The sequence below is a fragment of the Malaclemys terrapin genome, chromosome 7 (genome assembly GCF_027887155.1).
Source record: "Malaclemys terrapin pileata isolate rMalTer1 chromosome 7, rMalTer1.hap1, whole genome shotgun sequence".
Classification (NCBI taxonomy): Eukaryota; Metazoa; Chordata; order Testudines; family Emydidae; genus Malaclemys; species Malaclemys terrapin.
Window position 1 is genome coordinate 24,739,724 of NC_071511.1, and position 21,370 is coordinate 24,761,093.

Below are 21,370 nucleotides of genomic sequence, written 5' to 3' on the forward strand. Positions count from 1 at the left end.
TTAAATATATATAACTAACGTCTAAACATGGCTAATATCATTTTGCAGTGTATTAACAGGAGTGTCATATGAAAGACACAGGAAGTAATTGTCCTGGTCTGTTCAGTACTGGTGAAACCTCAGTTGAAGCACTGACTATCTCTGCCCTTCAGGCTGGGTATCCTCACACTGTGACCCGACTTCCTACCCCACTGTGAGTGCGTGGGTGACTATCTCCCCCCCACCCTCCACTAGGTCTGTGCCTTCTCCCAACCAACTCCCTGCCTTTCTGCATGGGTATGGGGCTAGTGGAAAACTGACCGGGCTCAAGTGAATGAGCTTTTGGGGAGGGGGGTGGGACCAAATGTCTCTGAAAGCCACTAGTGTGAGCAGATCTATGTCCCAGTTGAGTTGAGTTACGAGTTTTAGGTTTCAAGGATTCCTAGAAGTAAAGTCTTATCCAAGACATAAAGCAGCCAGAAGAATGGCTGGCCAGCACAGATGCAGCAGGTGGTGGGGGAATGGGGTCAGAGTATGGGAAAGTGAGGGTGCTCAAAGAGATGGAATTGAGGGTGGTGGGGCAGTGACATTGCTCAGAGGTTGGGGGGAGGAGGTGGGAAGCAAGGGAGTTCCAGGACATGGGCAATTCAGAAGTTCAAAAACACGAGTCATTTCCCCATGATTTCTCCTTTGTACCTTTATAAGGCCCAAGGTAGGAGGCTGCATCTGGGATTCAACAAGGAAGGGTTGAGGATGAGCATCTGCATAATTGTCCTGGAATTTCCCTTTAGAAGTTGGGAAGGTGGTCACCCAAGAGACAGGAGAATAAGGGCTGAGCAGAGATGCATGAGAAGAAATGGGGGGGGGGGGGAACACATGTAGTTGGCCAAATGGCAGGACAAACCTAGAAAATCTGAGTGCAAAGCACAGAGAACCTGGAAAAGGTGAAAAATATGGAAAGAGACCCCATTCCCTTTAGTCCTCTTTGTATGTGGAAAGACCACTGACAACTCAGGAACATTGGAGGAATCCTGACTGGAGATCAGAGGACCTAACACAATTAAGTGGCAACTGGGGGAGCAAGACCCTGGAGTGGGGGAAAGAGTCTGGGAGATCACAGGACTTTGTGGGCATGGGGGGAATCTGAGAATAAAAGGAGCTCAGAGGATAAGAGATTATGAGACTGGAGGAGAGGAGCAAGGTAGACACAAAATGAAGCAGGGTAGAAAGACATGTCGGGGGGGGAGAGATTCATCAAGACGTAGGAAAAGTGCGGAATAGGCAGGGTTGGCATAAGACTTGCTGGGGCCCAGGGCAGAAACTAAGGAGGGGGCCTCCCACCCTGCCTCCTTTACCTGCTCACACATCTGCAATGTTTCTAAAGCCCAAGCCCTGCCACCTGGGGCTGAAGCTGAAGCCCGAGCCCTGCTATCTGGGGCTGAAGCCAAAGCCTGAGCCCTGCTGCATGGGGCCCTCTGTGGTGTGGCATCCCATTGCCCTGCTTGCTAACCCCCTAACACTGGTGCTGAGATTAGGAAGAGAAAAAGAAATAAAATGATGTGCTATACAAACTTACTTTTAAAATTTTGTTCATTTTGAGTTTGATTTAATCGTTACTGAAGAGTCAAATGTATTTCATATACCTACTGAGTAAATGTCTTTGTTATATTACGGTCTTTTTACAACATAAAAAGGGAGCTCTAAGGACATGGACCTGGCTGCTGGGGAATATCTCAGCTGGAGTGTTCCCAGGGTGCCAAAAAGCCAGCGTAAAAGCTCTCACATGTGGTATTGCCTCAGTGACTCTTAGAGACTATTGGCAGCCAAGTGTAAATTAGAGCAGTCCTTAGATTTTTCTTATTTGTCTTAGGGCCAAATACCAGAATGGGGGAGGCACAAAGATAATACAAGGGGATCTTTCTCCCACTCTTTAATCCTGATTAAACAAGTTTGTTGGACCTAAAAATCAGGCCTAAATATGTCATTTTAAATTCACATATACCTCATTTAAAAGCGTTTTCCATATATAGTTCACAAGTCAATACATACTTAACATACATTTCTTGGCTAAAAGCTGCCCTATACATATCGTTAAGGCAAAGATTTTCTAATGGTTATTTTTAGTAAAAGTCATGGATAGGTCACGGGCAATAAACAAAAATTCACGGAAGCCATGACCTGTCTGTGACTTTTGCAGCTGCGACTCCATGGTTTCCCCTGCCACCATGGTGGCTGGGAGCTGTGGGGTTCCCCCTCTGCCTGCAGCAGCTGGAAGCTGCAGGGGGGCCCCCTCTGCTCATTGCGGCTAGGAGCCGCAGGATGACCATATTTCCCAAAGAGAAAACGGGACACCCCTAGCCGCTCACCCGAGGCGTCCCCCTCCCCCCACACGAGGCTGTTGCCCATCACTGAAACCCTGAGAAGGGCCCCCTCAGGAGTCTGTCACCTGTGGCTGGAACCTTGCAGAGGTCTCACTGTCATCTGTCTCTGGAAGTCATGGATTCCGTGACTTCCACGACATCTGTGACATAAACATAGCCTTAGATATTGTGTATTGATATAGTCAAAATATTTCTGCTCTAATTGGGAATAAGGTTCGGTTGGGCAAACAGGGGCAGCTCCAGGCACCAAGCGTGTGCCGGGGTGGCCTGCCAGTTGCTGTGTGGGCGGCAGTCAGGTAGCCTTCGGCGGCATGCCTTCAGGAGGTCCGCCGGTCCCGTGGCTTCGGCAGCAATTCGGCAGTGGGTATGCCAAAGCCACGGGACCAGCGGACCTCCCACAGGCATGCCGCCAAATCCGCGTTACCAGTGGACCTCCCGCAGGTGCACCGCCGAAAGCCACCTGACTGCCATGCTTGGGGCGGCAAAATACATAGAGCCGCCCCTGGTTTCTAGTCTAAGTCCTTACACGTTTGCTGCCTTGTGCCCTGGTTTGAGGTGTCCCTTATCTTCTCAGTAGTGCAACTATTTGGGTGCTGTGTATTAACCTGAGGGCAGCAGGATTAGTCTCTGTGAGAGACATGCTGCCAAACCCTTCTTCTCAGAAAGTGGGGGGGGGCTAGGTTAGGGGGCCATGGTTAATGGGTTATGCCCACACAACCCCCACTAGGAGAGAGAGTGAGCAGGGCCCCGTACACGCTCTAGAGCTGGCCCTGTATAACCACCTGCTCCCTGGGCCGCAGCCTAGGGCACGGAGACTACAGCACCCAGCACACAGTGCGGCGCGGAGAAGGACTACAGTTCCCAGCATGCAATGCTCGACTCAAGCCAAGGTTGGCGAGGAGCTGAGGGACCTGGGACTGCATCTCCCATCATGCCCTACGCCAATGAAATGAAGCTATCGATGAGCACCCGGCGCATAGCACGCTGGGAGTTGTAGTCAGTCTATGTTCGGAGGGTTTGTCCGGGTCAAGGGAGGGTGGTGGCGCTGCAGTGGGGATGTGGCGAGCGTGACGTGATTTTGTCCGCGTTGGAACTGGGGGCGGCCGTGGTGGCGAGCGTGACGTGGCAGAGACCGAGCGAGGCTCCCCCGGATACAAGAGCAGCAGCAGTAGCCGCCGCCAGCAGTTGCTGGGCCGGGACCCCGCGGAGGGATCTGAAAAGAGAGACCGGGATTGGGGCATAACCCGCTGCCGCGCACACACTCCTCCCGCTCGCCGCCGCCCAGCCCGAGCCGCCATGGGCCTCACCATCTCCTCGCTCTTTTCACGTCTCTTCGGCAAGAAGCAGATGCGCATCCTCATGGGTAAGAGAGAGACCCCGGTACCCGCCCGGCCCTGCCTTCCGTCGCCTGAGGGATCCCGACCTCTCGGGCTGCGCTTGCCGCATCCGCAGCCCCCTGCTTGCCGTTACTCGGCCTCTCTCGTGTAGACGCGGCTGGGCCCCTGCGGGGGGAGGGGGAGTGTTCCGTGAGGCCGTTGGGGATGCAGTAGGAAGCGGCCGGGGGCTTGCGAGCCGGCTACACCGGTACAGGACTATGGGGCGTGGGGAGGCGTCTGTCTGTCTGCGCCCTTCAGGCCTGGGTAAGCTCCTGCCGTGACCTGACCTCTTACCCCGCTGTGGGCGCGTGTGTCTCTATCCCCCCGGGCCTGCGCCTTCTCCCAACCAACTCCCTGCCCTCCTGCGTGGGTATGGGGCGAGTGGAAAACGGAACGGCCTCAAGTGAATGAGCTTGGGGAGGGGGAGGGGGAGGGGCTGTGTTCTTTCCCCTTTATTTTCTTTACCTACTCACCTCACAGTTTTGTTGGTGGGAGATTTTTTAGTCCTTCTATTAGAAAATGCCCTAAACCCTGCTCCCACCCTTCCCTGAGGCTTGTAGCCAAGGTGGGGGTTATTTAGCACCACATGTATGTGTGTGTGTGTGTGTGTGCACACACTATAAAACAAGCACAGACTGTAAAAAGAATGTGAAACTGTTAACAGGTAAATGCCATACCTGATCATTTGTGGAAGGATTTGATAATTAAGGAATGTCTCCTCAGTTCCAGGAGTTCACTGGATTTGCATGTATACCCCCCCCCTCCCCAATCTCCCAAAATCTAATTCCAGTGAACTAGAATTAAGAAGACCTCCCTCAAAATCTAAGCACTTTAGGTATGATTAGGTATCACCTTTACCTATCACAGTTTAAGCAATGTGGCTGTTTTGAACATGATGTGACAGCACCAAGTGTGTTAATGTAGTCCTAAGGGCTCCAGAATTTGACTGCTAAACAGAAAGCATTAATTTCCAGTAATTTAGCCATTTTTGCTCATTTTGTTCTGAGAAAGAATGTTGCCTTTAATCACAAATTCTGGTGTATCTTGCATATAGGATTATAAAAATACAACTTTTTGTATCAAGCTAGTTTTATTAGGCCACTGTCTGATCACAGATACATTGTGGCTCTTCTGAAATGTACTGTGTAACCAGTGGTGCTGGAACACTTTTTTTACAGTGGGGGTGCTGAAAGCCAGTGGTCCCCACCCCAAACTTTTTACCTCACTACCTACTTACTCCTGTCTGTGCCCCTCCACACTCCCAGAGCTGGGGCCAGAGGTGGGGGACCAAGGCTGGGACCCCAGGAGCGGAGTGCCGGGCTGGGACCGTGGGCGCAGGGTGACTGATGAGACCCCGCACAAAAACTGGGGGTGTGACAGCACCCCTAGTTCCTGTACCTATGTGTGTAACAGTTCAAACCAGTCACTTCTTTACTCCTACTGTAATTCCCAGACTTGGAAGTTGAAAAGGTGATAATCACATGCTGCATTCAATGTTTCCTTTCTTCCCATTCCCAACTTTATACACTCCTTTTCCTACAATTGTCCAGCTAGGTGAATGGGGCTTTTTTCAGTGCCTATCAGTTGGTCCTTAATTAACAAGAGGGATTGCTGTTGAGTAATATAAAGAGAGCTTCTTTTACCATGGGCTCAATCCATTGCCTTTGCACCACATCTAAGTCTGTTGGCTAAAGAACTGAGAACTCCTAACTTGTTGGCATATCAATTTGGGCCCTAAAAATGTTTGGATATGTATGAGAAACAAGAGGTAATATGCATAGCATATTAGGTGGTTATCTATAGCAGACCTAATGACATCAAGCATAAATACCCACCCCAACACCAGAAAATGATTGTGTTCACAGCACATTGTACATAGGATATGAAAGCTAGTATGCACCAGTTGAAATTTCACCAACACTTGTGTGGGTGCTTTTTGTTTTTTGTTTGTTTTTTAAGTGCTTCAATTTGTTGACATTTTAATTACTTAAAATAAGAATTTAAACCTGAGATCACTGTGTCCTTTAATGTAATTTTTGCCTCTCTATAAACAATAACATAGTAAATGTACAGTAAAAATCTTTTTCTAAGAGAACTACTAGCATGTCAAGCGGACTTTTCATATACAGCGCTAAATGACTAGGTATGAAAGCTTGGAAAAGATGGTTGTAATATTAATATTGACACTGGTGGCACTATTGCTTCTACTCTTGTAGAATGATGAGAATACAAGAACAAACTGTTCTTGTAACCATAATAGTTCATAGCGCTTCAGACTCTTTATCCGTAGTGATTAGTTCAGCTCTAACACTGATACAAACTAATCATAGAATATCAGGGTCGGAAGGGACCTCAGGAGGTCATCTAATCCAACCCCCTGCTCAAAGCAGGACCAATCCCCAACTAAATCATCCCAGCTTTTGTCAAGCCTGACGGTAAAAACCTCTAAGGAAGGAGATTCCACCACCTCCCTAGGTAACCCATGCCAGTGCTTCATCGCCCCCCCTAGTGAAAAAGTTTTTCCTAATATCCACCCTAAACCTCCCCCACTGCCACTTGAGATCATTACTCTTTGTTCTGTCATCTGCTACCACTGAGAACGGTCCAGCTCCATCCTCTTTGGAACCCCCTTTCAGGTAGTTGAAAGCAGCTATAAAATCCCTCCTCATTCTTCTCTTCTGCAGACTAAACAATCCCAGTTCCCTCTGCCCCTCCTCATAAATCATGTGCTCCAGCCCCCTAATCATTTTTGTTGCCCTCCGCTGGACTCTTTCCAATTTTTCCACATCTTTCTTGTAGTGTGGGGCCCAAAACTGGACACAGTACTCCACATGAGGCCTCACCAATGTCAAATAGAGGAGAATGATCCCATCCCTCTATCTGCTGGCAATGCCCCTACTTATACAGCCCAAAATGCCGTTTGCCTTTTTGGCAACAAAGGCACACTGTTAACTCCTATCCAGCTTCTCGTCCACTGTAACCCTTAGGTCCTTTTCTGCAGAACTGCTACCTAGCCATTCGGTCCCTAGTCTGTAGCAGTGTATGATAGTCTTCCATCCTAAGTGCAGGACTCTGCACTTGTCCTTGTTGAACCTCATCAGATTTCTTTCGGCCCAATCCTCTAATTTTTCTAGGTACCTCTGTATCCTATCCCTACCCTCCAGTGTATCTACTCCTCCTCCCAGTTTAGTGTCCTCTGCAAACTTGCTGAGGGTGCAGTCCACACCATCCTCTAGATCATTAATGAAGATATTGAACAAAACCGGCCCCAGGACTGACCCTTGGGGCACTCTGCTTGATACCAGCTGCCAACTAGACATGGAGCCATTGATCACTACCTGTTGAGCCCGATGACCTAGCTAGCTTTCTATCCACCTGATAGTCCATTCATCCAGCCCATACCTCTTTAACTTGCCAGCAAGAGTCCTATGAGTTGGGTTTTTTTTTTCTTCTTCTTTCAGTCATGGTTTTAAAGGGTTTGACTACCCTACAAATACAGGTGGGTCAGGGGACATGGTTACTACATATTTTCATTATGCAGTATACAGAACCTGTTTAAGGGTTTAGCTTGGTTATGAAACCCAGTTAGACGCTTCTACACTATAAATAATATTATGACAAGCTCCTTTGAGACAGATGTATTTGTAGTATAGAAGGAAGGATATATGTGTAAGCAGGTGTCCACATCATAATTTGTACCCCTATTGGCATTTTCTCCTAATCTATTCAGTCTAGGTTTAAAAAGACTAAATTAGTTTCTGCCTCAAAAGTAATTTTGGTTCAATTTTGGCACATGGGCTGGGCAGTGTGGTAGGAGGGTAGGATTTTTAATTGCTGCCACTTGTGTTATAGTGTGGTGTAGATAGATACAATCTCAGTCTCCAGAGCTGTCAGTCTATTTCCTTTACCTGAGTGAAATTAATTTTTCTAAAATTAGATTTGTTTATTGTGTGGGTTAGAAAATAAATATTTGATCAGTGTTTGTATGTAATTTACTTCAAACACCATAATAATGACAGAAGTATTGTAAGCAACTTTCTTTTACTCTAATACTTTGCAAACATCTGCAAAACACTAACTTTTACAGAGTTAATTCAGAGTCATGGCACATACCTTGTGTTTGAGTGGATATGAGTTCTTTAATACTTTGCATTCCCTCACATATTTCATAAGCTTACTAATTTTATGGTGTAAGCAGACAACACAATCTTTTAAAAAGATTAGGGCTGTCAATCGCAGTTAACTCGTGATTAACTCAAAAAAGAATTACAATTAAAACAATTAATTGCTATTAATCTCACTGTTAAACAATAGAATAGCAATTGAAATGTATTTTTTTGGATGTTTTTCTACATTTTTCAAATAGATATACTTCAGTTGCATCACAGAATACAAAGTGTACAGTGCTCACTTTATATTTTTATTACAAATATTTGCACTGTAAAAATGACAAGAGAAATAGTATTTTTCAATTCACCTCATACAAGTACTGTCATGCAGTCTCTTTATCAAGAAAGTGCAACTTACAAATGTAGATTTTTATTTTTATTTTATTTTGCTAACATAACTGTTTTGTTTTGGAGTACAATGTAAAACTTTAGCGCCTACAAGTCCACTCAGTCCTACTTCTTGTTCAGCCAGTCACTAAGACAAACAAGTTTGTTTACATTTACGGGTGCTAATGCTGCCCGCTTCATTTACAGTGTCAGCTGAAAGTCATAACAGGTGTTCGCATGATACAGTTGTAGCTGGCATTACAAGATATTTACTTGCCAGATGCGCTAAAGATTCATATGCCTCTTCATCCTTCGGCCATCGTTCCACAGGATATGCTTCCGTGCTGATGACCCTCGTTAAAAAAATGTGTTAATTAAATTCCTGACTAAACTCCTTGGGAGAATTGTATGTCTCCTGCTCTGTTTTACTTGCATTCTGCCATATATTTCATGTTATAGCAGTCTCAGATGATGACCCAGCACATGTTCGTTTTAAGAACACTTTAACTTCAAATTTCACAAAATGCAAAGAAGATACCAGTGTGAAATTTCTAAAGATAGCTATAGCACCAAGATTTAGGATTCTGAAGTGCCTTCCAAAATCTGAGAAGGATGAGGTGTGGCGCATGCTTTCAGAAGTCTTAAAAAAGAAAAAGCCTGATGCAGGAATTACAGAACCCTAACCACCAAAAAAGAAAATCAACCTTCTGCAGTTGGCAGAAAATTGATGAAAATAAACATGCGTCAGTCCGCACTGCTTTGGATTGTTGTTGAGCAAAACCCATCAGCATGGATGCATGTCCTCTGGAATGGTGGTTGAAGCATCAAGGGACATAATCTGTAGTGCATCTGGCACGTAAATATCTTGCAACGTCGGCTACAATAGTGCCATGCAAACGCCTGTTCTCACTTTCAGGTGACATTGTAAACAAGAAGCAGGCAGCATTATCTTCTGCAAATGTAAACAAACCTGTTTGAGTGATTGGCTGAACAAGAAGTAAGACTGATTGGACTTGTAGACTCTAAAGTTTGACATTGTAGAAAACACCCAAAAATATTTCAAATAAATGGTATTCTATTATTGTTTAACAGCGCAATTAATGGTGCGATTATTTTAATCATGCGATAGCCCTAAAAAAGATATAATATTCTTCTAATGGCTACCCCTAACTAAACTTACGATTAGGAGGATAATAGTCAATAGTGAATTATGTCACAAGTGGCTTTACAAAGCTGCTTAAAAATCATAATTGCCTCATAGACTCACATTAATACTTTTCATGTTTACATATCACTGTATTTTAAAGGGCTGACCAACCATTTATATTCTTGTGTGCGAGGAAGGGAAAGCACAATTCCAACTCCATTTTACAGATACGGATTGGGGAGAAGAGACAGCTGAGATAAAAATAATTTAACATAATTGAACTGGGCAGAGTAGGGGTTAGAGTTCAGAAATTCCTTGGTCCCAGTGTTGCGCTTAGTCCACTAGTACATGGGTATATTTTAACACATTACTGAATAACCTTGTCTTTCTTCATATTGCACCTTGCAGAATCATCATTATATCATGTCACTATATTCATCACTTGTTAGCATGGCCATGCAGCTGTCTGTCATCTCCGAGACAATAGACTGCCAAAACATCCATCTTCCAAGAGGCTTATTAGCTTTTCAAATATTAAGCTGCCAAATGATAGTCTGTTTCCCTAGCTTATTAACTTCTGTTTGAAATAGCCAAAGGACAATTCCTTTTGAGGATTTTGGGAATCCACCTGTGGTTGAATAGTAACAAACCTGTAACTTACCAAAAAACACAACCTATAAATAGCCACATTAACAAATCTAGCCTAAAATCAACAGCATGAATTGTTTGTAATGGCCCTTGTAAAACATAGTGAAGAAATTACAAGGTAGAACTTGCTTGTATGAATTCAAAATCATTCTTATTTTAGCAATTATTTTAATCTGTGACTATGAATGAAATTCAGACTTTTGGAACATGCTTCCTGCTTCTTAATTTTGGGAAATCTGAGTCTGGCTGCCACAATGTATTGTTCCTGAATATATTCCATTTAAAAATCAATCCTTAAATTTTGTAGTTACTTGCGTAAAGCTTTGCTTTGTTCACGTTTAGATTACAGGTATGCCATGTCTAGGTGGCTTAGGCTGGATTTAAAAAATAAAGAATTTACCCACAGGGCAAAACTATCATCTCTTTTAGGATATAGTATAGTAGAATGATGTAAAATACAATGCAGTGATAAAATCTTTCTGGAGGGCACTTAGCTTTAGGCAGTAGAATTAGGTTGGCTGAAAAAAACAGTTTGAGATTGTTTTAACAATGAGTTCATGTGAGTCTGTTTAGAGGGAACTGAATGCAGATATATAGGCAGTCAGTTTAATGGCTCCAGAACAAGCAAATTTCATAAGAAAGAGCCAAAAATATCTTTGGAGAAACTCTTCAAGAAAGTAGAGGAAAATGTAACATTCCAACCAGACAGTTGTAAGTAATTTTGTGTAATTCTTTCAAACAGTTCAGAGAAGTTGCTTATCATGAATGCAACTAATGAGAGCTATAAGTAAGTATGGTGCTAGCACTTATGCAGTTTTCCATGGCGATGTAAAGGTGACTAGCAGAGTGGAGTTCCTGGGAGAAGCACACTGCAAGCCTGGGATTTATAAGTGACTCGAAGAGACTATAAGTAAAGTGGAGCGGGGTTCTTGAAATGAGTAAAGTAGGCATTACAAAGATCAAATAAGTGCAAGGACAAGGCTGTACTTCCCATGTGACCCTTAATTGCTATCTGAACTGCTCTGTCTCAGGACTTCATAAACAACTGTCAGCACACTTGTACTGTGTTGAGATTACTTGAAACCTCAGTGGGGAAGCAGCTAAAAGTTAATATTTCTGGAAAAGAATCTGAAAGAGGATTATTTTGCATCTTGGTTATTTGTTTCTGATTTATGACTTGGTGTTGGGGAATGTCCGAGTTTTTTCATGTAAACTTGGAAGAGTTGTTAATTGGAATTCTTAACTATCACCTCTTGTGACAGAGACAGTTGACTTACCTATCCTGTGATAGTCCGAGGACAAGTTTAAAAATATACACATCAAATGTAAAAATCCTGTAAATCAAATGTGGTGGTAAATACATTTCAGTCTCTTAAGAGAATAAGAACAATTGCAAATGGTGGGTCTGTATAATGTTTCATTTTAGAAAGCTGAATACTGAGGCACTCTTAAGAAATTGGTACATAGTAACATGTAAATTGCCATATTTTTTTAGAAAAAAAAAACGCATATTAGCTGAAATATGTATAAATCATAACTCTTCAAATTATGTGATTTGATACTTTTTAAAGTTATTTTAAAAAAATCTAAAAGGTGAATAATTGATTTGCAGCTTGTAATAAGGAAGTTTGAGGATAGGGGTTGACTATATTGGTGAGGTGGCTGGCGATAATGCAAACTTTAGACTTCTAACTTTGCTAAACCGATAATTATCCTATAAAACTACTTAGTGTTTGAATTGGGAACCTGTTTTACTGCCATATTGTGACTTCTTCTGTATTCATGTAAATGCTTATATTTTCACCGTGAAAGTTCCTGGAAATCTATCTTGTCCAGTCCTTTGTTCAAAGGCTTGCAGGTAAGGCCTGTTCTTGGTGTTGAGCATTTCTCTCCTAGTGTGCCACAGAACATTTCTCACCATGGGTGGTTATCTTTCTCACACACAAAAACCTACAAGATTCCTTCTTGGTATTTCAGTATTGCCAACTCCAAGAACTTGCCTAAAGAGTAGGTCCTCACAAAAGAATGATCTTGTTTTTAAATCATGAGACTTTGAAAAATGTTGGGTTTGATTTATTTGCCTTCTGGGTTTTGAGTCTTTAGGATACAAGTGGGTCACATTTTTAAAGTTTTATTCCTTTTTCTGCTACTGTAAGAGCTAGAAACTGTGTGTGTGAGCATTGGCATTTTCTGACCACTGAGTTTAGCTTCGTGTTTATTTTCAAGGTTGTCAAACTTACTGATGAGCCATTTTCCTTAAGATGTTATAGTTTTTGACAGGTTTCAGAGTAGCAGCCGTGTTAGTCTGTATCCGCAAAAAGAACAGGAGTACTTGTGGCACCTTAGAGACTAACAAATTTATTAGAGCATAAGCTTTCGTGGACTACAGCCCACTTATGCATCCGAAGAAGTGGGCTGTAGTCCACGAAAGCTTATGCTCTAATAAATTTGTTAGTCTCTAAGGTGCCACAGATACTCCTGTTCTTTTTATAGTTTTTGAGGAATTCAAGTATATATTTTGGACTGATTACTCTTCTCTACATAATCTTAATTTTCATGGAGTAAATTCCATCTTTTCTGTTATATTAAGGCTTCTAGAGAGAGTTAAGTATTATGCTTGTGTTTCATATGTGGCTTCTCTGAAGGTCCAGGCATCTTATCTTCCATTTGGAAATGCCCAGTAAAGTGGCTGAGGTCTGAACATCTGTCTGCACTGCAGTTTAAAGACCTGTGTCTGGCCCAGGTCAGTTGGCTCAGGCTCATGGGGCTATAAAACTGAAGTGTAAATGTCTGACCTTGGGCTGGGACCCTGTGAGAGGGTAGGGTCCCAGGCTCCAGCCTGAGGCCGGACATCTTCAGTGCAGTTTTATAGCCCTACAGCCCAAGCCCCATGAACCAAGTCAGCTGATTCATACCCACTGTGGGTGTTTAATTGCAATGTAGACATACTCTGAGAGGTCCATCTTGGACAGCAATACCTTGAGTTATTAGTCATTATTTCAGCACAGGAGGTACATTTGAAGAGTTGACAGTTGCTCCTTACAGAGTCCCGCTTCTTTCCTACTGGTGTAGGAAAAATGCTGAAAGGATATTAGCAATTTTAAACTTTGCAGGTTCATAGTAAGAACTATTTCAGTGCCACCTACTATTGTAGCTAATCCTCTAGAGGAGTGGGTGGGAATGGAATATTGGAGTTCTGAAGGGCAAGCATTTAGAAATCACAAAAACACATTTAAAATTTAATTTTGAGAATTTTCTTGTACCTAAAGAAGTCTTTTTGACAGAAGTATAATACACGGCCTTTTGGCTCTACAAATTCCAGTATTAATGAAAGCAGTTGATTTTCTTAAAGATTTTCTTCACAAACTGTAAATACATTAATTTGTATAACATCAATATATTCATAAATGTCTAAAATACTGTAGGACACTTATAGGGAGGTTTTGCAAATAGAAAATGTACTTTAAGCAGTTAGTGTGCTTTGAGAAGGAAGAAGTTTTTAAGGTTCTGGTTTCATTCTGTGTAAAGTGGTTGAATAATCTGAAATTACATTATATTGCAACACTAAGAAAACTGCCTTATTTATATAAGTGTACAACTTGTTGTCAGACGCCCCTATATGGAGTGCAGGACAGGTACAAAAATAGCAAGTAAGACATTAGTTCAAAACATGCTACAGTGTTAAGTATGGGTATAGTAATAGTACCAGACGGGGTTTTTCTGTTTTTTTTAGTTCTCTCATTTTTGTTTGTTTGAGAAGAGTGTTATCAAAGTTCTACTGAAAGTTTTGAGTTTCTCAAATGGCATTTTAATTAAAATGATGGTTGTGTTTACTTGTTGAACACTCATTCTTGCAGTTTACTTCTTAAATAACATTTATTCGTGGACATTTGCAATAGGTCATAATACATTTCCAAATGTGTGTTGAATTGGTTTTCTGGGACAGAGTCTAAACTCTAAATACTTCTCAAAATACACATTAATCCACTCAGCTCACAGTATTTGGAAACGCCATGATGGACTACCAAATGTTTATTTGCAAAAGCCGCTCCTCTTACAGTTCTGTGGGTACATGCCCAGTTCAAATTCACACCTATATGTATTTTAAATGTACAAATAGAAATAAATTAAAAATAATTAACTCAAAAGGGAAACAAACAAAAACCCCACATCACATCAGTCTTCCTGGAAGGTCAGCAAACTAGGCTTTTGTTGGAGCAGCAGGGAAGCAAATTCCAGAGCTGAGTACCCTCCTGCAGAGTTCAGAAGTAACCAAAACAGCCCAGTAGACTGGAATAGTGTATGGAGACATGTATTATGGGTAGCCACGACACAAAACATGTAGGGCTTTTATGTAAAAAAAACAGTTTGTATTGTTCCAGAAAATTGTTCAGTGTAGTCTATGGAGCCACAGGTATTATATGCTCTCCATATATCGAATATCACTAAGGGCTTTTCTACACTACCGCTTGCGTCCATGTAACTTACATCGCCACCCCTTTGAGTGACGTTAGTTACGTCGACTTTAAGTGGTGTCTGTACTGAGCTATGTCAACAGGAGATGCTCTCCTACCTACCTCTTGTTGAGGTGGAGTAATTTATGCTGATAAGAGCAGGGCTTTGGAGCAGAGCCCGGAGCTGGAGCTGAGCCGGAGCACAGCTCAAAAACCCTGGATAAGAGAGCACTCTCCTGTCAGCATAGCACATCTTCACCAGATACGCTACAATGGCACAGCCGCACCAATGTAGCGAGGTAGTGTAAAATAGCCCTAAGTTAGCTGCTGCATTTCATGTTAGCTGAAATTTTGAAGTGATAAAGAGTAGTCTCAGGTGGGGCATGCTGCAGTAGCCAGATCTGAAGATAATAAAGAGATCAATAATAGACAAGATCTGCATTTGAGAAGAAAGAAAGTAGCTTCCAATCTGATGCTGGATAAGTGAAGGAGGAGAGAGAACTTCTGGCTACTGCCTAGAAAATATTACAAGGCATGTCAAATACATGAAAACCATGCTAGAGCAAAACCTTTACATGTGAACTGCAGAGTTTGTTTAAAAACAAATAACCCCTATCAGTTATTTACATGATGCCTAAAGAAGAAAAAGTTACATAGTTTTCTGATCGTGTAAATGGAGAATGGAACTCTGGTATTAAACTTGAATTCTTAGCTGATTGGCTTCTGCCTCAAGTGATGGGTGGAGAAAGAAGGAGAGAAACCTACTTTGGGGTGGGGGTGGGGGGAGTTTGATTCACTAAGGCCATTTAGGAACTTAGCCGCTGCTCACTGAAAAGTGAATCCCCACCCTGTTGTTTTCAGTGGAATATTTGTAAAGAGCATGATTTAGTTAATACTGTGAAACTAAAATTCAACTTTATATATTTTTGTAGTTGGTTTGGATGCTGCTGGTAAGACAACTATTCTGTATAAACTGAAGCTAGGAGAAATTGTCACCACAATTCCCACTATTGGTAAGAAAACTAATGATTGCTTCTTATCTAATTACTAATGTTAAATGTAATTAAACTACAGAATCATTCACTTTAAAATCATCAATTCTCCTGAGGGAGTAAAGACTTAAATGTTTTTCATTGTAGGACATTTGTTTCAAGAGCTGGTTGGTGGGGTAGTAGGAGATGCATGTTCCCCAGAATAGAAGTTAGTATAGAGTTGGACTCTTAGAGAAATTGTCATTTTATGCAATTTGGTACTATCCTGACAAAGATAACACACACACACACACACACACACACACACACACACACACACCAGCTCATCTAGCGTTCTTTAGAAAGACACACACACACACACACCAGCTCATCTAGCGTTCTTTAGAAAGTGAAACTTTGAAGTCACTATTTTTAAGAGGACAGCTGACAGATTTATAATAACTTTTACATAGTCAATGTCAATATTTAACCACTTTTTTCTTTCTTTTTAGGTTTTAATGTGGAAACAGTAGAATATAAAAACATTTGTTTCACAGTTTGGGATGTTGGTGGTCAAGATAAAATTAGACCTCTTTGGAGGCATTACTTTCAAAACACACAGGTAGGCGTTCTTCTGTTTTACAAGTTTAAAAAAAAAATTGCACCTACATTCATATTTAAATGAAGAGCACTGTGTACAGTATCTCCAGAAAATGGTCTGCCTCCATTTCCATTTTCTTCTCATGAGTTGGTCCCCACCATATTTGCTGGAATTCTGAGGATCCTTGGCTTTTTTGTTTCTGTTTAGCTGTGTTTTTTCCTTCCCATCTGGACAGCTTCATGTCTTTTATGCTGTGTCTACACTACAGACTTTTGCCATCATAGCATCCAGTCAGTCAGGGATGTGAAGAGGTGTGATTTTTTTCCCCAGTGTATATACAATTATACCAGCAAAACTGTGCTTTTACCAAATATTTGTTTTTTCTCTAAGGGACAGTGGTGAAGGGGGAATTGTAATTTTACTATGCCAGTGCAAGAGCAGTTTTGCTGGTATAGTTGTGTCCACACTAGGCTATATCCGTGTTAGGAGCACTTTGCTGGTGCAGTATACTTTATATTCCAATATCAGTAAAGTACTCCTAGTGTGGACATAGCTTATTATAGTTTGACTTGGATAGACAGGATTCCCATGAGAGACCTTCCAGTGTTGCTCCTTAATGTGCCAGAGGGGTCACTAAGCTATGTGATGGACTTTCTAGCCTCAGTAAATTTGATGCTTTGTCTGCTAACCTCCTGAAACTGGAGAGGGACTTCAAGTAAAGAAGTAAGTTAATACCTAGCTGCCTTTGTAGGTATTTTTCTTTTTAACCAAACTGAAGACAGACAAGATAGATTTTTTTACTTAGAGTAAACTAAATATATATATATAAAAATAATATTCACATGCACATATACATCATGGTTAAATACAAGTTATATTTATTGGGCTCCCTTTGCTTATAAAGTGTTTAGAAATGTTACTGAATACCGTTAATCGGGGTGGTATTGCTGGTTGTTTGATCCGGGCCATGACACGTTCACTGCTTCGGTCATCGCTGCAGGTGATTACAATGTGCTTTTTGGGTAATTAGTAGACAGACAAGTAATTCATCACATTTCTATACACCCCAGCAGCAGAGGAGATTCATGCTTGTTGCTCTGCTTTGTGCAGGATTGTTGCCAGGAAACTTCCTCTGCAGTAGCACAGGCATGATTCTGGGGCATGTGCAAATAGGAGTGTGTGGTGGAATGTGTCTAGACAAAGGGACTGGCACAGTAGTCTAGTGACTGCATATACGTTGAGGACCAAAAATGTTACCCTACTGACCTCTTCAGACCTACTATAAAAGCATCACCAGGGACCTTCAAAGGGGGAGAATCTGCTTCTTCAGAGGAGAGTATGCTGAACTGTAAGACTTTCAGGTGGGGATTTAGGCGGAATGGAATAAGCTCTTGGATATTTCTCCTTTAATGTCAGAAATGGTGTTAGGAACACTTGGTAAAAACATATTTCTAAAAATTAAATTCAACTTAAAAGGTTGAGAACCCTCAGCTTTATAGGGTGGAGGACATCTTAATAGTGTCTAGATAATGTATCTCTAGCTGTCTTTGATGCAATGGGACATCTGAAAATAAGGGAAACTATCACAATTCGGCCAGTTATCTTTCCCTGAAATTCTGATATGCAGACCACAGTCTGGGAATCTTAGCCTTGTTTGTGGGGTTTTTTGTTTTATTTTTTTGTTTTTTAAAACCTAACATACACTGAAAATTATGTTCATGTCATGTCTACTGATAACCTAGCTGTCTGAAGAATGTCTACCTCATGTAGTCAATGATCTTTCTCTGTGTATATGTTAATTAAAAGATTACTAATTTTTCAAACTTGCATTTCTTGGAGGGGAAGCAGCCAGAACTGTACTCCTACCCAATAATTCAGGTCATCTTTTTCTTAGAACACTACTTTATGCTTAAATTTTATGGGGACTTATCAAAGCTGCTTAACTCTTTTTGCAGGGTCTCATTTTTGTGGTAGATAGCAATGACAGAGAGAGAATTCAGGAAGCAGCAGAAGAACTGCAGAAAATGGTAAATATAAATATCTTTGGAACAGAATTGCTATCTTCTGTATTTACTTTACCAAATCAGCTTTTCTGCAAATGGTGAATATGCCAGTTTTGCTGAAATTTCAAAACCCATAAACCTTCAGAAAGTCTTAAAACGTGTATTGTAGACCTCCTTTTTTATATAATTCATCACTACTTACCTAAAATTGTTTCGAATGTGAGTGGACTCTAGGTCGAGAACTACTAATGACTTCACCCAATTCCCTTTGGGATGTAAAACCCAAAAGAAATGTAATCTGTCAACAGTGAGCTGTCTATACAATTTAAATCCAAACTGCTGTTTGAAACAATGTTGCTTTACCTACACTAGTGGAATTTGTATCATGGGTACTTGATAATCTCAATCAAAAGCTACTCACTGATTTGGGGAGTGAGAATTAAAAAGCTTACAGCACTTTACCCTTTATTTCATAATTGCATCTCTTTAGCTGCTTGTTACAGTAATTACATGGAAAAATAACTAGCATGGTCTCTTCCTCTGTTAGCTTCAGGAAGATGAGTTGCGAGATGCAGTGCTACTGCTTTTTGCGAACAAACAAGACTTGCCAAATGCCATGGCAATCAGTGAAATGACAGATAAACTAGGTCTTCAGTCTCTGCGTAACAGAACTGTAAGTACTAAAGTTTTGTCCAATTTTTTGTAAGCAAATGTACTCTCCCTTTAAGTTTTTTAAGCTTTCATCTCTTTTCTGTGGAAAGATGTAATGTGTATTTGACCTGTACAAAGTGTCTTTTCTACAAAAGTGACCTAAAACACACACACTTGTGTAATAAAAATAGGTGATCAAGAGCAAATGCTTCATTTTATTACTCCTTTTTTTTAAATGGGAAGATACAACCTTTGCAGACTATTGAATATCTTGGGCCACGTTTTAACTGTGTGTGTTGCTTTTACTCTTCTGTTTTCTCTTTTGAAGAAAGAGACTGAGAATGGAATTGTGTCCAAGAGTTTTGATTAAAACAATCTATGATTAAAAATGCCCGACAGGATAAGGGAGGCTTCAACTACACAACTTTTGTTGGGGATAACTTTTGTGTTATAATTCCTTTTTTTTTTTTTTTTCCATCACTTTACCTCTTCATGTTGACAGTCGTGGCTTATGTCATTATGAACTCTTCTTAAAAAGAGACGGGTTAAATCATGTAGTAAAAATTCCTTACCTATGAGCTCAATAGCACCTGATTAAAACAAAATTTTAATTTACAGTTCTTTACATTCTATTCATCTTCAGTTTCACTTTTGATTCTTGTGCACTAATATAATGTCAGTATTTGGGTGACAGACATAGCAGGAGACTCTTCAAAACCCAATTGCTAATTGAAACTTAAAATTTTTCTTGAAAATATCTTCTGTTACTGTTAGGCTTTGTGGTGGTGGGAAATAAGTTTTGAAAAACATACTTGTTGGGATCAAACTACATGAAATTGTACCATAAGAATTACACCCTGGTAGTATGTAGAAATTCAGTATTTTAAAGTTCACATTTCATTTTATTTTATATTTTGTTCCTTAACAGTGGTATGTCCAAGCGACCTGCGCTACACAAGGAACTGGTCTGTATGAGGGACTTGACTGGCTGTCAAATGAGCTCTCAAAACGCTAACTCAAACTGGATGACTTTCTCACCAGGGACATGTTTGATATAAGTGGTCTAGGCTTGTTACAACAAAATTAGTTTGCATCTTGGTTATTAAACAGTATCTGGAACGGGTTTGGGCAGGATATTACAGCGTTTCAACTTATTTTGTTGCCAATTATTGTTTACCAAGCTATATGTTGCAGAAGTAGCAATGTGCTTGGGTTTAAAAAAAACAAACTCCTTAACTTGGAAAAAAGTGTATCTTCTGATTTTTACTTCCCTTGTTATGTTAAATGCCTGAATATAGTTATTGTGACACCTTTAAAATCGGTTTTGAATACTTTTTGAGCCCCAATAAATTAAGTAATGTTTTTTAAAGATTTCCCCCCTGCTACTTTAGTTTACTGATACCTTATTTCATTCCTCAGACAGTCTGCTGATTTAAAAATGTAGCATTCCATTTATATTTATTTCTCTCCCTTGCCAAAAAAAGACTTGTTCCAGCCAAAAAAATGCTCTAAAACACTATTCAAATCTACTGCACTGAGGGACATTTTATTAACCTTGGGTTCCATCAGCCCAACTTGCCTTTGTGTGAATTGGATTTGATGGGTAGCATAGTTCTGTGCTGGTTGCAAAGAGCTCATGTTGAGGTGGTTTTTAATATTCAGCAGATTGTCTTCCTTTATATTGTATCTCTTTATGTTGCATGTTGCTTTTTGGTATCAGCCGGAATGTTTTCGCCCAGTGTATAATAGTTCTGCTGAAGTTTTACTGTTTGTTGGTGAACATATCTTCATAAAGAGAAATTTTGGAAAAATCATCAAACTCAATGGATTAGTTTCTTCATAACCCACTTGGAATTATTCCTAATAAAATTATAAAATGTATAGTTTTGTGTATGCTCTTATTGAATTTTAAATTTTGTGAAACTGATACGAACATTTGACACTTATTCTTTTTCCATAAATTGAGTTGTTCTGTAGTTTGTGAACACAAATCTGATTTTCAATTTTTGAGGGAGGGTCCCTGAAGATGGGCAGGTAACTTGTATACAGTGCAGTAGGTAATCATCATCAAGACTTAAATAATTCTGTACAAGTGTCTTTTGAAGCTGTAAATCTAAAAATCCTTTTAAGATGTTCAGATATGAAAATACTAACCATTACAATTGTAATAAAAACAAATACAAACTGCCCATAAAGCATGCATGTCTGTTTCATAGTTATATATACAATATGGGTTGCAGTAGCAAAGCAACAAATGAGTTCTGGTGGTTCCTGCATGAAAACTTGACCATCTTTAGTAGTGGTTCCCAAACTGGGGTTCGTGAAATGTTACAGGGGGTTCTTGGGGGGGGGGGTGAGGAGGGAGGGAGGGAAATCCCTAATGGCAGACAGAGCTGTCCCTAGGAACCCTGGGCAGCACGGGGCCAGCAGCCCGGAGCGCCTGGACTTCCAAGAGCTAAGCAGATCAAAGCAAGCATATCTATCACACTGGGGAGGTTTAAACTTCAATACTCCTTATAAGAAATTGAAAGGGAAATGGATATTTTTTTGCTGTCTTTAAAATGAAATAGGGAGCTAGTGTTTTTTAAAATTATTATGAAGAACAACTTAGCTTTGTTGTAACATGTGGTGTTTGCCTGGACTGCTCAAGACCTGAATGCTTA

General features: G+C 40.9%; 1 protein-coding gene across 1 annotated transcript; it reads left to right on the plus strand.

Moving 5' to 3' along the window:
• The first annotated feature begins 3,422 nt into the window (after positions 1 to 3,422).
• Positions 3,423 to 20,588, plus strand: ARF4 (ADP ribosylation factor 4). Its single transcript, XM_054034507.1, has 6 exons — positions 3,423 to 3,723; positions 15,414 to 15,494; positions 15,965 to 16,074; positions 18,009 to 18,080; positions 18,604 to 18,729; positions 19,636 to 20,588. The coding sequence occupies exons 1-6, from the start codon at positions 3,657 to 3,659 to the stop codon at positions 19,720 to 19,722; spliced, it is 543 nt and encodes a 180-aa protein (XP_053890482.1). The 5' UTR covers positions 3,423 to 3,656; the 3' UTR covers positions 19,723 to 20,588.
• Positions 20,589 to 21,370: the final 782 nt, after the last annotated feature.